At 42.5% G+C, this 18,340-nt stretch overlaps 1 protein-coding gene across 6 annotated transcripts in view; it reads right to left on the minus strand.

Annotated features, from left to right (window-relative positions):
• PLEKHM3 (pleckstrin homology domain containing M3) overlaps positions 1–18,340 on the minus strand; it is a 178,434-nt gene that overhangs the window by 108,257 nt on the left and 51,837 nt on the right. For all 6 annotated transcript variants that reach the window (XM_032354599.1, XM_032354600.1, XM_032354602.1 and 3 more), the window contains exon 4: positions 2,481–2,626. In XM_032354599.1, coding sequence (XP_032210490.1) covers positions 2,481–2,626 — 146 coding nt within the window. The remainder of the gene's footprint in view (positions 1–2,480; positions 2,627–18,340) is intronic.

The raw sequence follows: 18,340 nt of genomic DNA on the forward strand, positions 1-18,340 counted from the left end.
TTGTGTGGAAGGTTCATTCAAGGCAGATGTGACAGCACTGTGGCAGAAGGATCAGAGAAGCTTCTAGTCACTCAGGTACCAGAATTCTCTGTTCTGGCAGAACACAGGACCATAAACGAATCCTACGCCTAGAGTACGTCAGCGGATTAGATCCCCCAACTTGCCAAATCCTGCTGCAGGACAACCCCCATATCTTGAAGACTACGAAGTTGAAACCAGAGCTAAGATGTTATTTGGTAGTTAAATCTACAATCTCCCTTTTAGTAGCAAAAATGGAGCTGCAGATAAGGGTAGGAATCATCAGGGAGCTGAAACTAATGAAGAGAAAGAGAGAAGGCAATAAACTGGGAAGAGAAAACAAAAAAATGAAGCCAAGGAACTGCAACATTAAAGGTGTAGGCAGAGGACGAAGAATCAGAGGTGACTGAGGAAAAAGAGAATTCGGAGAACCAGGAGTGTGTCTTCCAAGTCAAGGCAGAAGAACTCCTGGTCCAACACTGTATTCCGGAGAAGTCCAGTAGAAAAAGAAACTGACAAGGGTCAATCAGATTTGGCAAAAGCGATGGAAGAGCTAGTGAGCCGAGGCAGAAAAAGCACCTTCTATAGGAGGAGCGATGCTGCTTCTCCGGGTGGAAGGAGCACAAGGAGGACGGACGTAGATGGAGACAAGTTTACCAAAGGGCCGGCAGAATCACTGCCTAATCACTCCTGTATCTCTACGAAACAGAAGGTAAAGGCACTTCCAGAGTGACCAGGGCTGGGTCTTTAATCTCATTTTAGAATCACGGGTGCTGGGGTGCCTGGGTGGCTTAGTCGTTAAGCATCTGCCTCATGAGTCAAAGGCAGGCTCCTGGGATCGGGCCCCACCTCCGGCTCCCTGCTCTGTGGGAAGCCCGCTTCTCCCTCTCCCACTCCCCCTGCTTGTGCTCTGTCTCTATCTGTCAAAAAAAAAAAAAAAAAAAAAGAATCACAGGTGCTGAAATAAATCAATATGATGACAGCTACTGATATAAACAGAAGGGAACTTCCCTAAGCTACCCACTGGCACCTATACCCAGACTCTGCCTTTTCTCTTATTTCCTGCTCCAAGCAAAGGCCAACCCCCACCTACATGATTCTTTCTCACTCAACCATATCATTCTAGCAATTCTTTCTCTCCTAGGTAGTTCACATCAGCATAGAAAACATGCTGTTATTTCTTCCATTAAAGCAAAAATCAAACTTCCCTCTGGTTACTCCCCATCTCTCCTTCCATGCCCTTATCGCAAAACTTCTCAAGAGGTCTCTGTTCTTGTCACTTATTTCTCTCCTGTTCCATGTCAAACTCACTCCAATGAGACCTTCTCTCCCACTGCTCAATTCAAACTGCTCTCATTAAGTCACTCATTACCTCCACATTCCTATAGCCCATGATCAATTCTCAGTGCTCATCTTATCTGACCTACGTATCAGCTTATGTCACAACTGATCTGAAGACACATTCCTTGTGTGGCTTGTTGAGCACACGAGGGTCCTCTCTCTACCCTCCCCTCTCTACCCTCTTAAGGCGAGTGCCCCAGCGCTCAGACTTCCTCTCCTACTCGGTTGACCTGCATTTTTATAGCTACCAACTCTGCTATTTGTACTTTTGGGATACCCTGCTAGGTTGTTAGCAGTTACTCTGCAAAGCATGCTTCTCACTTCCTCCCTTTTTAAAAAATAAGGAACAGTCCAGCTGAAGGTCTAAGGGTGGCTCAGTGAACCGCTCCTTGGTGTGGCCATGCACCCAGAGATCCTCTTAGCTTCTCGTCAGATTCTAGTTCCAGGAGAGATGGACCTGCTGGAAGACTGACCTTCACATGAGTAGGAGTAGTCCTACTCAAAGTAAGAAATACCTTGATTACATACATCCTCTTCTTCAAAAGTCACTAGTATGCCCATGCATGCGTTATTTTCCTATTTTTTTTAAAAGATTTTATTTATTTCACAGACAGAGAGATCACAAGTAGGCAGAGAGGCAGGCAGGGAGAGGGAGAAGCATGCTCCCTGCTGAGCAGAGAGCCTGATGCGGGGCTTGATCTCAGGATCCCGAGATCATGACCCGAGCCGAAGGCAGAGGCTAAACCCACTCAGCCACCCAGGCGCCCCTATTTTCCTATTTTTATCCTCTGACAATATTGTGATTTTGGAGGTAAGATCTAATTAAAAAAAAAAAAAAAAGAGGCCTCTCTATCTATCAGAATTAGCACCCACAGTTAATTATCAAGGCCCAGAAGTAGAAACTGCTGTATTATCTTTTTAAGTGAGAAATGAATAAAAAGTCGTAGTTGAGATGCCTTTAAATGTGAGATATTTAAGAAGCATTAGATAAGATCTCATAGCTTTTATGAGACTACCTAGTCAAAGCTGCTTAAATTCTTACACCATTATTTCTTAACCCACACGACGACAGCTGGACACCCACCCTGCGATTCTGAGGTGAACTCAGACTCTGGGCTTACCTTGTACTTTGAAGTATCCCAGTTGTGGACTATGCGTGCCGGGATGAGGAAACTGTCGTCCACGTGGCAGCCACTGCAGTAATACCACCCACTGTAACTGCACACCTTGGCCTTCCCACTGGAGAGACCTATGGATCGCTGACATCCTGTTGAAGCAGAAGAATGAGTCTCTGATTAGTGCTGTACTTTTTTTTTTTAAGACTATATTTATTTATTTGACAGAGACACAGCGAGAGAGAGAGAGCACAAGAAGGGGCAGTGGGAGAGGGAGACGCAGGCTCCCCACTGAGCAGAGAGCCCAACGAGGGACTTGATCCCAGGACCCTGGGATCATGACCTGAGCCAAAGGCAGAGGCTTGACGAATGAGCCACCCAGGCGCCTGTACTGTAGTACTTTTAACACCACAGAACAGGTTACACAACCCTCAAACAAAAGTCTGCAAAAGGAAAGAAAAAGAAAAAACTTCAGAGAATACATGTATAGATGTGTCCTTCTCTTCCTAGCCCTATATCCTCAACCCCTTACCTTCTACGGGGCTGCCATAACTGGAATCTAATATGGTCCCATTTCTGGTCTCTTCTGTGTCTTCTGCATACAGTAGTCAGAGATCAGCCTCTCTACAACTCCACTATTAGCACTTCACTTGTTCCTCATAAGCTCTCTTTCCACCACCAGACATTTTGCTGGGGACTTCTCATAAAGGATCTTACATAACGCATACAACACATCTGTGAGATGGTTTTAGCCAATCTGAGGTCACCGAACCTGGAAGAGGTGGAGTTTGGATTCGGCTCTAAGCTTGTCTGAGTTTAAAATGATTCTAAAAACCGGTACGCAGTCTTGCTTTACTTACATAGTCAATGAATCCCCCGACTGGCCCCTGTATCACCTTTCCAACTCTCTACTCCTACTACTCTCCAATAGAAATACAACTTCTTTATTGCAGTCAGAGAACTCTCCTTGCTATTCCCCAAATAAACAGTGTGCTCACTCGACCCTCCCTCCATACGTTGGTGCATATTACGTCTCCTTACACAAAACCCTCTTCTCTGATTTCCACTTTGCCAAATCCTGCCCATTACTCAAGACCAGTGGCTGCCGGCAAGTCATTGCTAAGGCCCGAGGAAATCCATGATTCTGTGAGCATTGTCCTGGGACTCTCGGGCGGACTGGTAATAATCTAGGCCCTGTCACAAAGAAGCCATGCTTTTTCTTCAGGTAGGAGGCACTACATTCTCTTGGTGAGTACAGAATTCCCATCAGAACCCAAGGAACTAAATCCAGGCAGCCCAGAACAGGTAATCATGATTATACAAAGAGCAATATCATCCTGGCATTTCTGATCAACTGCTTTCATTTCAGAAATCTCTTTCTGGATCATGACTGGATTAAGAACTGCACTGACCAAAGAAATCTCACATTAAGCCTATTTAATGATAATATCATCACCCCCCCACCTCCTCCTCATCACCATCACTGAGGAACCTCATGTCCATTAAAGGGGCTCTGAACAGTCTATTTAACAAACTGCTAACCTAAGAAAAAACTAATTCACATGAACTCCATGAATGAAAATATCACAAAAACTCAAAGGACTTTAATTTTCATCACAAATAAAATGGTATCAGTAATCAAGCAGTCTTGCTGTGCATTCTCCAGGAAGAGAATTAGATCGTATTGCTTTAAAGACAAGAGGTACTAAAAGACAGTACGTAAGTGCATCGGTATTGTGCTTCAAAAGCTGCACACTGGTCCTTCCTGGAATGACTGTTTCCTTACTGTTGAGTAGCAGCAAAATCAGAACGAGTTCCTGTTTTTCGGACGGGCTGAGCAATGAGATGTGTGCGACAGACAGAGCAGCAGCACATACACATGCTGCTGCTGTCCCTGAGGGAAAGTGCAGTCGTCGGTCACCATGAGCAGGCTGTGGGCTCCGGAATGTGTTTGCTGCACTGACTGCAGTACTGCTCATCTGGCATTTAGCACACGCTTCTGGAAACTACTGTGCCTTTTTATGTGCTTGTCCAATAAGAACCACACTAGAAACTCCTCAAAGCAATTTCTTATCCTCAGTACTTAACACAGAGCTTTACATACAGCAGACCATCAATAACTGTTTATGTAGAAAGGATGATAAATTGAGTATTACTTGGACACACATACACCTGGATATAAAGAGATTCTAATTTCTCAAAGCTCTTTCAGAACCGATTCCCCTAACCTGGTCACCTGCCTCTTAAAACAGCATTCTTTGGTTAATAACCCCGTGAAAAATATGTTGCCCATTCTAAGAATTACACATTGCTCATGTGATCATATATGGACTGTGGAGCAGAATTCAGTGGAACTTGACACATCCTAGACACTGGGATATTGCTGTTTCCAAAAATTCGCTGATGGTCAAATTGAACACTGAAATGACGATGAGTAAAACTCAGTCTTTTTTAAGGATTTAGAAAGTGATCATGGTCCTGCAGGAATTCCAGATCATCACTATAGTTTAAACTCACCAAAGAATACAGCAAAAATAAATTTGGGTCACTTTAGTTTTTTGGTTGTTTGAATTTTAGATATAATTAACACTAGCAAGCATTTGCTAGATATTTATATATGCTTTAGTGGGTACTATGTGTATATCAGTCTATAGTTTTTAATGACTTTATTATGATTTTTAGATGTAACATACATAAGCAATATTAAAATACACAAATATGCATTTTTTAAGAAAGTATATGTTCTAAAAATTTGTATCTCAACCAGGCACCCAGGTCCAAAGCCTAACACACTGGGGGTTCAACTACATGGGCTAACTAAATTAGCTAGGCATTCTTACCACTGTGCACTGGTCTCCAGGCTCATCAAAGAGAGAAGGGCTGACAGAGCGTGGCTAGGGCTCGCTCAGGCTTTAGGTTAGACAGAAGTAACAGTTCTTGGGTGTCTTTACCTTCATACCTTATTTAGAACGATGCTCTCCTACTTGCCATGCCGAAATCACCCCTAATGATCCAGAAGTAGGTTTGAACCTATCTGCATGCTTAGGACTGTTTTGGATACATGGTGTACAGACAAGCACAAGTCCAAGTTAGAAAGTCCATTCTTGCCTAGGACAGACTGTGAACTTGACCCATCAAACTCTCTAAGTCTGCTTTCCACGCTGCAAAGGAAGGGGCCATCCTAAATCCGTGGTTTGCCAAATTCAGTGAGTGTCAGAATTTTCTGAAGAAGCCTGTGAAAAATGTAGACCCCTCTCCCACCCCAACTCCCACCCATAAGACTTTGATTCTGTAGCTCTGGATTAGAGCCCAGGAACCTGTATTTCTCCCCAACCAGCCAACTACCACCAGAGACGCTGGTGGTGGAAAAGCTGAGAATGGCTCCCTGGTTTCCAGGTGGCTGCTAAGGCACCTCCAAGCTCTAAAATTCTAATTCCATTCAAGCACAGAGGGTGTGCAGCCCCTCAAATGAAAACCTTATAAATGATCATGCAGTATACTCTCTCAACTTCCAAAATCAACATTTCAGGTTCCCAGTCAATTTCTAAAAATCTGCTATGTAGAAACAACCTGAGTTCATTTTACCAGTGTTTTCCCACAGAATTCACGGTCTCCACTGAGAAGCATCTTACTTGGTTTAGAATTAAAACTTTTAATCTCCAAATTCAATGTAGTATTTGTTATTGAAAGAACACAGGCGGGTCAAAGAAGATTAGAGGCTAGTGGCCTAACGCAGATTCATTTTCTAAAAAACACCACTTACCATTTATTTGAAGGAAACACCTATTTTTTCAATTAATTTTAAGATTCCTTCTTTAGTATCATACTAGCAAATCAGAGACTAAAAATGTCTAAACAATTCCCCTAAAGTTATATGATCTGGATTTTACTTTATCATTGTGATGTTTTCAACAGGGCAAAAAAAAATGTGTTTTTGTAATAACGATTATGACAAAAACACATTTTTTGAAGGGTGCCAAAGCTGGACTCTGACAAGCGACATTATGTCGAGAAAAACAGAACCGCAAAGCAGAGACAAAAAATAATTAATTGAAATAACTAATTAGAGCTTATTTACATATTATATTTTTATGTACTTTCAAACAGACTTTTGAATAATACTTCTAAATTAAGGGGTATTTGTAGTAGGGAACCCTCCACATATTGGATCAAAGCAAATACATTCTTTCCAGTCTCTTTTTGAAACTTTTCAGAGGGTGTTCAATTCATAGGAACAAAAAACTATCTCACAAGAGAACTCACTGGCCTTTTTTTTTTTATTGCTTCCCACCCCACTTCAAATCTTTAATGAACACATGCTCTGAAGAGCTTAGCTTCCCCTCTGGTACTCTTTTGGAAACAAATGTTACCATTTAACTGAAATCCTATTTGCTGCATGTACAGTCCATTTCCCAAATGGCCTTTCACTAAAGACGACCAAAAGAATCTGTTGCCAGGGGTTGAAGCAGAAATTTTGGCATAATTCTCCACAAAGGCACAAGCTTTCTTCTAACAAGTGTACCTAGTTAGCTCAATTGGCGGCAACGTGGTGTTACTGAAGCCGAGATCTTGAGGAGAAGCCAACCACCTTCTCACTGCCTCATGGCTACCAAATCTGCCCTCCTTCCCCTGACCAGCAGCTGGAAAATTCATGGGCATTAAGAGGAAAATGACGTGAGCTGTGGCTAGATCCAGGTGGATCTCCCTAAGGAAAGAACTCACACAATGCCTTCTAAGTGTGGTCAGCCACACTACCTCCTTTACTCAGTTTGGTAAAGTAAATTTGGTATTTTGTGTTTGGAAGGTAGGAAATGCTCTAAGAAAAAAAACAAAGGCAAACCAAAAGAAAGAAGAGAAGGGGGTCTTCCTAAAAAAGGGAGGAAAAGAGATAAGAGTAAGGGGATAAATTTTCATTTTCTCTTTTAAAAGTGAAAAAACTGGCAAGTTTCATACCCTCTTTTACTATATGCACACAATGGAGGGAGAGGTGGCCATAGGAAGGGCAAAAGGACTGTCCTTGCCCCCTCACCCCCGCTGTCCAGTGCCCTGGTGCGGGTCAATGACCTGTGGTAAGCACTTTGTAAAATGGGGATTGAAGGCCTGAACTTTGATCCAAAGCTCTACAAACTAGATTTTCCAAAATGAAGGAAAACAGAAATGTGGGGGGCAGGTTTTCAATGACTTGCTACTTTATAAGAATCAGCAGGAAAAAGGTCCTACAGAACTCTGTTTTCCAAGCTTACAGTCTACAACCACTGACTCACTGTTGACTGAAAATACAGATAGCACCCGGCAATCCCATGCAGCTGTCTCTCGCTTCCACAATGTTTGCATGAAACAGACCTGGGGGACTACCCCTTCTTTCAACCTCCAACCACCCCCAACCTCCTTCCCAGGTGCAACCTCCAAAACCATCCTTTCTTGACCATCCTCTGCCTCTGGGACCAGCCAACACTGTTTTTTGTGGTTAGCTCCTTACTTCCCACCAACCTTGAGCTCCTAGATTCATCAGAATTATTTCACCAAAGTAGAGGCTGCTGTCAACTTCTGGGTCAACCTACATCTGCAGGCTTTCTACACCTACCTCTCCTTGGGCTTCTATTTTTGGCTGCAATGATGTGGCTCTGGAGGGCATGTGCCAGCTCTTCTGCCAGGTTGCCCAGGGGAAGCATGAGGGTGCCCAGTGTCTCCTGAAGATGCAAAATCAGGGCAGAAGAGAACTGACCTGGGCCCTTTAGGATCATCAAGGCGGTTCTACCCGCACAGACCTCCATTTCTGTGACTTCCTGGAGGGCCACTTCCTAGATGAGGAGGTGAAACTCATCAAGAAGATGGCAACCGGGACGCCTGGGTGGCTCAGTTGGTTGGACGACTGCCTTCAGCTCAGGTCATGATCCCAGAGTCCCGGGATCGAGTCCCATATCGGGCTCCCGGCTCCATGGGGAGTGTGCTTCTCCCTCTGACCTTCTCCTCGCTCATGCTCTCTCTCCCTGTCTCTCTCTCAAATAAATAAATAAAATCTTAAAAACAAAAAAAAAGAAGAAGAAGATGGCGACCAACTAACTTCTGCAAGTTAGGGCATGGGCTGGACTAGCATCTCCTGTAAAGACTCACCCTCAAGAAGGACTAGGAGCCTCTGGAGCCCAGTGGTCTTTGAGGGGTTCCTCTGTATTCCCCAGGTATCAGGGTATCTATTTCCTGCAGCCACTAAGCAGTTTTTTAACACCCTGAAGCCCCTCCTCAGCTGTGGACCAAATGGAAACAATAAAGTTTTTACAGAAAAAAAATAAAAAGAAAAAATAAAGCCTGTCTATGCTGGATAAAAGCTTTAATGTTTGTTTACTCTTCATAGAATGTTTTACTAAGATTACAAATCATATTAAATACATTAATAAATACCAAGTAGATTCCAACTCAAGTTGAGAAGTGTCAAGATTCATTGGTCTTTCAGGTAAACAATGATTGAGAGACTAAAGTCAATATTTAGTCAAAATTTATCTTGAAAGGCAATAAATCTTGATTTTTGCCAAGGCAAGTAAGTAAATATGTGCACTGTTCTAGAGATTCTGACTGCTTTTTTGTCTACTAAATAGCTACACTGAATTAAAAGTATCTGTGACACAGATTTTCACTTCCAAAGACATGGTTTGGAAGATGTTTGTGATAAGGTGCTTCAGTACCAATATTATGGTAATATAAGGTCAGAGAAGGTTAACAATAAAATGTTATTTCTCCATCTAGTATATTTAAATCAGTCTAAACTTAGTATTTTTTTCACACTTGTTTTCTTAATAGTTTATGACAAATTTTCTCATTAATTTCTGTGCCTGTTGGCTCTTTACCCAAGACTCTCAAGAAAACAGTTTAAGTAATTTTAAATGGAAATAATAAATAGGTAAATGGATAAACAAATACATAGTACTTACTATATGCCAGGCACAGTTATAAGTACCTCACACACACACATATTTATTATCAATTCTACAAGGTAGGTACTATTTCCATTTTATAGATTAAGAAACTGAGGCAGAGTGTGATAAAGTATTCTGCCCATGGTTATACAGTTAAGAAAGAAGACAGAGCTTAACAGAAGTAGCTGATGTGGTACTTGATGAGAAACGCTAATATATATATGGATGAATTTCCATGTAGCTATTTCCTATATATAAAATATTTAAAAATGATCTCTTTGTATATGGTAATACGGGAAGTACAGGAAATATAAATCAATTATACAAAAGAGCATAAGTTACTCTGTCAATGAATTAGCCTAGGCCCTCACAGCATTAGCATCACCCCGACTAAGAAGGATGAAGGGGACAGGAGTGCAAATCTAGATGGTGGAAAGCTCAAGATAGTAGAGATAAGCCAAGGAGGAAGCAACAGCTCTAACTGTGGAGACAGGGGAAGGCTGTGCAGGCCTGGGGCATTTGAACTGGGCCTTGAAAAAGAAAAGGGATTTTGGAAGACAACAGCTCAGAAAAATAGGGGCATGTTTGGAAAATGTTGATTACTCCAGATGTCTGAAGCCCCCGTAATGAGAGGGGTGTTAGGAAAAAAGAACTTGGAATCATAAACTATAGCTAGAACCTAAGAATCCTGAAGGTTTAGGGGGAGGAATGCTTACTAACCAATAAGATACAGGAAGAGCTAGAGTTGTTTGAGGCAGAACAGCAATCTGAGCTTTGGAAAGATTAACTGGCAAGAAAAAAAAAAGGAAGGGGACAGGACAAGTTGGTAAGTTATTGCACCAGTCTGGGCTAAGTAGGCAGTGAGCTTGGGAGCAGGAAGGGGAAAGAGAAGGAGATACTATGGAGATGAACTGCAACATTTTTGGTAACTAATGTGGAAAGGACTGGGATTGTCAAAGATGCCCATGATATTATATGAGAAATCCATCAGTCAGAAGGGGCAGGTGGTTTCAGGGAGAAAATGCTGTTTGGGGCGTGAAGACCAAAAGACAGATGCAAAAAATTTGAGCTACCAGATCTTCTGACTCCTAAAGCTCAGCTGACTGAGATTCATTCCCCATTACTGTACAAACCAATTTGAATTTGATTTTCTGTTATGTGACTGAGAGCATCTGATGTATTTGATACTGAATAATGGCTGGTTAAGAGTTCTCTTTATGTAACCTAATATTTTTACCTAGAGCTATCCATTAAGATGCTAAGGTCTCATTATAAACCATTAGGTGGTACGATATAATCAACATGCATTTCCAAAGAAGACATTTATTTCTTTATAAAGAAGGAAGTAAAAGCCAAGTGAGGAAGAGATGACAGCACAGTGGTTCTCAGCTTTGTGACAGCACAAAGGGCAAAATAAGAGGTCTGAGTATGGACACTATTAAATCACTTTTCCCTGCAAGTAACAGATACAAGGTCTATCACGGGAAGGAGGAAAGCCCTCTCACCAGCTCTACTTTCTTAGCCGAAAGAAAAGATTCGTGCCACTACGTTCGTTTAGAGTAGAGAGGTATCAAAGAGAAGCCTTATCCACACTGCACCACCACCTCCTCAATTACCTGCCAGAAACACTAGCTCTTTTCTTCATGAAGTAATCCTTCTGGTGAAACACTCGCAACCAGTAACTCTTATTTGGAAAACTGCAGAAAGGGAAAGGGATGAACTGATCTGATTATTTTAAACATAAATGTGGCCAGCAGTGGGAATATTGTCCCTCTGTCACAGTCTACTTCCCGCTGCCAGTTGTCTCTTAAACACAGGAGTAGCAGGATTCCCCATATTGTACCCTGCAACCCCAGACAAGGAAAGGAGTTCAGCCTCACCATCCTTGTAATAAAGCAAATGCTGGTCTAGGCTACTTGGAACTTACATACTGAAAGCTTTGGGGGAAGTTGTCTTATTTAATCAATAGTCTTGGATGCCTGGGTGGCTCAGTTGGTTAAGTATCTGTCTTTGGCTCCGGTCATGATCCCAGGGTCCTGGGATCGAGTTCCACACCAACCTCCTTGTTGAGTGGGAGTCTGGTTCTCCCTCTCCCCCTGCTCATACTCTCAAATAAATAAACAAAATTAAAAAAAAAAAAAATCAATGGTCTTACTGGAATGTTCCTCTGAACCAGTGCCAAGCCATATACAAGCCCAAGACAAAAGAAAAATTCAGTCATACTGATCCTATCTCTAAAATTTTACATTTTATTCATCATGGATTTTTTTTACATTAATTGAGACTTTTCAATGAGGTTACATGTAAGATATTATTTATCTCAATACTGAGTGGTTGGGGGAGGCATCCTCTTAAGTCGTATGCCCAAAGCAACTGCCTCACTCTCCCTACAGGGTTCAGCCCTTTACTGAACCCTTTTGCCTCACAGAGTTTGCTGTGTACCCCAACGATGGTCCTCCTACAGTGATTCTCCCTGATCTTTAACATTCTATTAAACCACCACTAACTCTCTTTTTGTGGCACAGCACTTTATAAAGAAGTGAGGAAACCCAAGTGAGGAAGAGAAGACATAGTCGGTAGGCCATGTTTCTGTGGAACCACAGCACAGTGTTTCCACCTCTATTTCAATGGCTTTGAAAGGTCAATAACCTCTTACTGGCTTAGAAGTTCAGATTATCTTTTTGATTTCCCTGAGAAGCAAGCTGTCTTTCTTTAGTCTTTCTCTGGAACCTATGTTTCCTTCCGGCTTATACGCAGAAGTCTCTGTATACACCAGCCTCATCCAGCCTGTCGCTTCTGTGACAAACACTGTCCCGGTAGGGGCTCCTCAGACTTCTCTTTCACGTCACTCCCCACTCTAAATGCCTGCTCCTCTTTCCTTATATTTTTTTGTGAGTCTCATCCCTTTGAACTTTACAGGGTCTTTACAACACAACCTTCCCTCTTCTTCGCTAAAACCCTCGAAAAACCCTGACAGCATCTCTTAGAGTAATTTCTACTTGAGCTATTTTAGTAATGACAACAATTTGATAAAATTAAAGTCATGAGAGTGGATCCAAGTAGTACTAGGAACAGTCTCAAAGTGAAAGAGATCACTTTCATCAGCTTCCCTTAAACCCATGCTTGATTTTTTTCATTTTCACCCAAACCAAATTCTTTATGTTCTAGAAGATTTAGGGACTGTCTTGGTGTACTCTCTTCCTTGACCCTTTTCCCTATGCCTTTTTTGGTCTTCTTACCAAGCTTTCTTTCTTTCTTTCTTTCTTGTCTTTCTAAAAGCACAGATTTGTTACCACCTCCAAAACTAACTTTTAACTGTATGTGTAGTATCTGAAGATAGACTGCTTGAAGCTAGAAGGCAAGACACAAAAAGACATCCACAAGCAGGAAACTCCCATTCACTGGCCCTCAAGTTCCCATTTCAAAGGGATCCCCTAGAGGAGTATTCCCAGCATCTCCCCCCTTTGCTTATCTGGCCTCCTCCCAGATGGAGGCATCAGCTATCTGACTGGTGGGTTTAGAAGAACCCTGGCATGTTCCGCCCAGCCTTCAGGAAGCAGTTTTCCTGTTTGCTGTGGAAAGAAGACATGGCCTTTGGGACTCCAGCTATGACCATGCGAGTAAGTCCCTCTAATGTAAAGGGTCCATTATATAACAGTAAGTGCGATTGATATGCAATATCTGTGATGTTTGATCTCCATCTTCTTGACCCCTGGGAGCAGAATGAAGAGTTTTGATACTTAAACTCTGTAAAACCCCTATCAAGATGATGGCTCTGGGGCACCTGGGTGGCTCAGTGGGTTAAAGCCTCTCGGGTCCTGGGATCGAGCCCCACATTGGGCTTTCTGCTTAGCGGGGAGCCTGCTTCCCCCTCTCTCTCTGCCTGCCTCTCTGCCTACTTGTGATCTCTGTCTGTCAAATAGATAAATAAAATCTTTAAAAAAAAAAAAAAACATGATGGCTCAGACACACACTATCTACCAATGGGAGTGGGAAGGAAAAAGGAAGGCAGTCAGGCAACACGTGGCAGTGGGTGACGGGGATCATACAGGAAAGCTGGGCTCGGCGTCTTGCAGGGAAATCCTTTGCATTACCAGGTACCTTTCATTCAATTAAAATTCTTCATCTTAACAATGGATGAGAAACATCATTTTTCTAAAGGTTTCCCATCTAGTATTAGGCCTCAATAAGACTTCCACTCATCTAAGAACCTCTTGTATATTTTCTAGGGGGAAAATGCAGTGATGTACAATATTACTGAATTAAATTTGGCACTTTTGGTTCTGGTGGTATTTTGTAACCTACGAACTGCACACAGTCAGCAGTTTAATCTCCCTTCAAGTTCGAGTGTCGAAGATGCTGACCAGCAGGACTACTAGCGCTGGCTGCGGCCGTGTAATGCATCAGTGGCAGGGCTGCAGACAGAAGACCAAGCTCTTCTGCCCCTAATGCATTACTTATCCCACTGAGTTTACACGCTTCCCAGTCACCAAATCATGTGTATCTATTATTCTGTCTGGTCTCTAAAAGCCTGGGGGCTAAGAAGAATATCTTTATTGATAAAGATGGAGGAAGGAACCAAGACTTTCAAATTAAGTCTGTCCTCTGTGTCAGAGGTACAGGCTTAGTGATTTGACAGGGAAACGATTTTCAGTAAGGCTTTTGACTCAGCCCCACATGATTTACTTACTTCACTGAAAAAATCAGCCAGATACAACCCTTGGTGTGTGTGTGTGTGTGTGTGTGTATATATATATATATATATATATGTGTGTGTGTTTGTTTGTTTTAAGATTTATTTATTTATTTATTTATTTATTTGACAGAGGTTACAAGTAGGCAGAGAGGCAGGCACAGAGAGAGAGGAGGAAGCAGGCTCCCTGCTGGGCAGAGAGCCCGATGCGGGGCTCTATCCGAGGACCCTGGAATCATGACCTGAGCCGAAGGCAGAGGCTTTAACCCACTGAGCCACCCAGGCGCCCCAACCCTTGGTATATTGATACATACCTGGTCAGAATGTGATTTTCAGCACAGTGACTATATTCAACAATATTCTATTGTATACCTGAAAGTTTCTGAGAGTAGATCTTAAAAATTCTCACCACCCACAGTCCCGATAGGTAACTATGTGAGGTGACAAATGTGTTGACTAACCTAATTGTGGTAATTACTTTGCAATATATATGTATATCAAATTGCCACATTGTACACCTGACATTTATACAATGTTATATGTTAGTTATATTTCAAAAAAGCAGGGCAGGGGGGAAGTGAATAAATTCTGGGGATCTAATGTATAGCATGGTGACTACAGTTAAGGAAACTGTCTTGCAGGGATGCCTGGGTAGCTCAGTCAATTAAGTGTCTGCCTTCAGTTCAGGTCATCGAGCCCCGCATCAAGCACTGCATCTGGCTCCTTGCTCAGCAGGGAGCCTACTTCTCCCTCTGCCTGCCGCCCCTCCTGCTCATGCTCTGTCTCTCTGACAAATACATAAATAAATATTTTTTAAAAATATTGTATACTTGACAGCTTGTAAGAGTAAATCTTAAATGTACAACAAAAAAATGTGAACTGTGAGGTGGTGGATGTCTTTACTAACCTTAATTGTGGCAACCATTTCAAAATATGTATGTATACCAAAGGATCACAATGTAGACCATAAACTTACACATTATTTGTCAATTATATCTCAATAAAGCTGGGGGAAAATAAAAGAATGTGACTTTCAATCTTCTGGAAACTCACACAAGCCTCCATGTCCTTGGTTTTGGAATCCTAGTTCTCTCCTAGAAGTGGTATATAACACACACTAAATTAGCTAAAGCTAATAAATGAAATTAATTTTCCTGGTCACCTTTATAATATCTATTTAAAAAGAAACTATTTTAAGCCAAGATTTGAGAGTGTATCTGGGTCAGAGAGTGGGATCACAAAGTCACTGGACGTGCACATCATCCCACCACTGGGAGGGCTCTCACCGGGCTGGGCAGACCAGGGCCAGCTTCCTGGCTGCTTCTGAAGCTGCTGAGTCCCAGAAGACCTAGGAAGATACCACTAGAAAGCTCCCCTCCCGCGTGAGTGCAGTCCGTGCTGGAAGGCACCCACTAGCAGCAGACTGGAAATGAGAGAACAAGGTAAACAGGCCAAGGCCGCCTCCTTCTCGGGGGTGCAGCCATATTTAGCACTTTCCCTCCTTTCATCTGGATCGCATTTTTGCTGTCTGTACTGTTGTATAACAGAGAATTGTCTCATCTTCCTCCCTCACTCCTAGCAGGGAGTTTCTAAAACTCGTGGAATTTCCTGAGTGATACCAGGGTCTTTATTATTCTTGAGCCCCCTGGATCACAAGTGACCTTATGGTACTGAGGTGGCTTATGGTGGGTCACCAAATAGCTTCGGATAGAGGGTGCTCACCAGAAGGACCAACCACTTGATTAGAGGGTTTAGACTTTGAACCAGCCTGACCTCTTGAGAAGGAATGGGGACAGGGACACCTGGGTAGTTTGTAGGTTAAGCATCTGCCTTCGGCTACGGTCATGATCCCAGGGTCCTGGGATCGAGTTCCGCATTGGGCTCCTTGCTCACCTGGGAACCTGCTTCTGCCTCTGCCTGCAGCTCCCCCTGCTTGTGCCTTCTCTCTCTCTCTGACAAATAAATAAATAAAATCTAAAAAAAAAAAAAAAAGGAATGAGGGCTAGAAACTGAGTTCAATTACAAGGTCAATAATTCAATCAAGCATGCCTATACAATGAAACCCTAATAAAAACTTTGGATACTGAAAGTCTGTGGAACTATTCATGAACTGGTTTATGAATATACTGATGTGCTAGGAGAGTGACATGCTCTGATTCCATGGGCGAAGAACACAGAAGGTCTGCATTTGGAACCTTCCCAGAACTTGCCTTCTGAGTCTCCTCATTTGTATCCTTTCTAATAAAATAGTAATTGAGTATAGCACTTTCTGGAATTGTGAGTTGTTTCAGCAAATTATTAACCTGAGAGGGCTATGGGAACCCCCAGCTAGTCAGTCAGAGTGTGGGTGGCCCAGGGACATCCTGAACTTGTGGCTGGCATCTGCAGTGGGAGCAGCCTTGTGAAGGATCAAGCCCTTCACTCATGGGGTTTGTGCTAACTGTGCATAGCTCGTGCCAGAAATGAACTGCAGTACACCAGTTGGAATTGAAACAATATGTGCATATGAGAGGAAACTCTGATGGTACAGTGCCTGGAGTAGGGGTCTGCACCATGTGTTTGAGGAATCCTAGTCCTACAAAGAGGGGGTCAACTAAGTTTGGAAATGTAGCGTATTTATACCTCATGTCAATACAATAAAGGCTCTAAAAGGTTACATAGCAAAAAAAATTTTTCTTTCTGAGTCTTATTTATTTAAGTAATCTCTACACGCAACTGTGGGGCTCAAACTCATGACCCTAAGATTAAGAGTCACATGTTCTTCTGACTGAGCCAGCCAGGCACCCTGTATAGTCAACTTTTTTTTTTTTTTTAAGTCCCTGGAAACCTTCAAAATCTTAACTGGCTTTCCAAAAGGGTAATGATTAGAACTGTTTGGTGCACACCTACTATGCACCAGATGCAGAGCCAGGGAGATAGCAATGAACAAGACAGCACAGGCAAATATAGCACTTGCAGTCAAGGGGAGGAGACAGGTATTAAATGAACAATTACACAAATGACACTGTAACATCAATTATGAAGAATGCTAGAGTAAGTGGTACTACACCAGCATTACAGGGGAGAGAACTAAATAGGTCCTAAGTCAGTCTGCGGGATTGGTTGGAGAAGGTGTTCTTGAGAAAGTAATGTTGAAGCAGTGACCTGAAGAAAGAGTTGGGGGTAGAGGAGATGCTGGCAATATTCCAGGGAGGGGCAACTGCATGTGCGAAGGCTCTGAGGGGAGTGGGAAGGAATGGTATATTAGAAGAACGTGGTGAAGTCAGTATGTCCAGGACTTGGGTATGTGGGAGGAAGTGACAAGAAGAGCTGAAGGTGAGGAGGTGGGCAGGAGTCAAATCATGCGGGGTCATTTTAGGGATCCTGGTCTTCATGCCAAAAGCTGTGGGAAGCTACTGAAAGACTGTAAAGAGGTCTACCAGGATCAATCTGCAGTTTAATAAGATCACATTCACTACAAGACAAGGTTGGGAAAGGTTAGAATGGAAGCAAGAAAGAAGACTGGTTGGGAGGTCACTGTGGTTGTCCAGGGGAAAGATTACTCTGCCAGTAGCAAGGAAATGAGGGAAAGGCTATCTCAAAATTCAAATACCAAATATGCTTATCAAGTATAAAATAGAAACTAGGCATAACATTAGGATGTACTAAAAAAGATGCCAGAATGGGAGTAAAAGACTTGAATTAATCTCTTTCTTCATCTGTATTCATCACTAAATAGAACCCTGTTAGAACACCATGGTAGTTTCCAGAATGTAAGGAAGACATGGAAACCTAGGGATTATCAGCAGTTGATACCTCAACGGTTAAAATGCTGGACATATGTAGAAGAAACAGTTAAAAGAAATGCACTTACATAACCTAGAGAAAACTGAAGTATGGCTTGATTCATTCACTAAAAACATTCTATGGGTTAGGGCAGTGGTTTCTCCAACTTTGTATGCATGTTAATCAACTGGAAATTCTGTTAAAATCTCCAGACCCAATTCCAGAGTCCTAACGTCAACAGGGCTAGGGAAGTGTCCAGCCATGTCTCCCCCGCCCCCACTCTCCGGATTCTGATGAAAATGGTGCTCTGATCACTCTGAGAAGTGCTGGGGTCCTGCTTTCAAAAAAGTCAGGCACACATCATAGGACCATGACAAGAGTCCAGGAGACTGGGGTCATGCAGGAAGAATGTTCAATTCTACCTGGGGGATTAGGGTAGGGTAGTCAAGGAAAGCTTATAAAGAAGTCTTTAAGAGTATAAAGGATTTTTTACACTC

The sequence above is a fragment of the Mustela erminea genome, chromosome 8 (genome assembly GCF_009829155.1).
Source record: "Mustela erminea isolate mMusErm1 chromosome 8, mMusErm1.Pri, whole genome shotgun sequence".
Taxonomy (NCBI): Eukaryota; Metazoa; Chordata; class Mammalia; order Carnivora; family Mustelidae; genus Mustela; species Mustela erminea.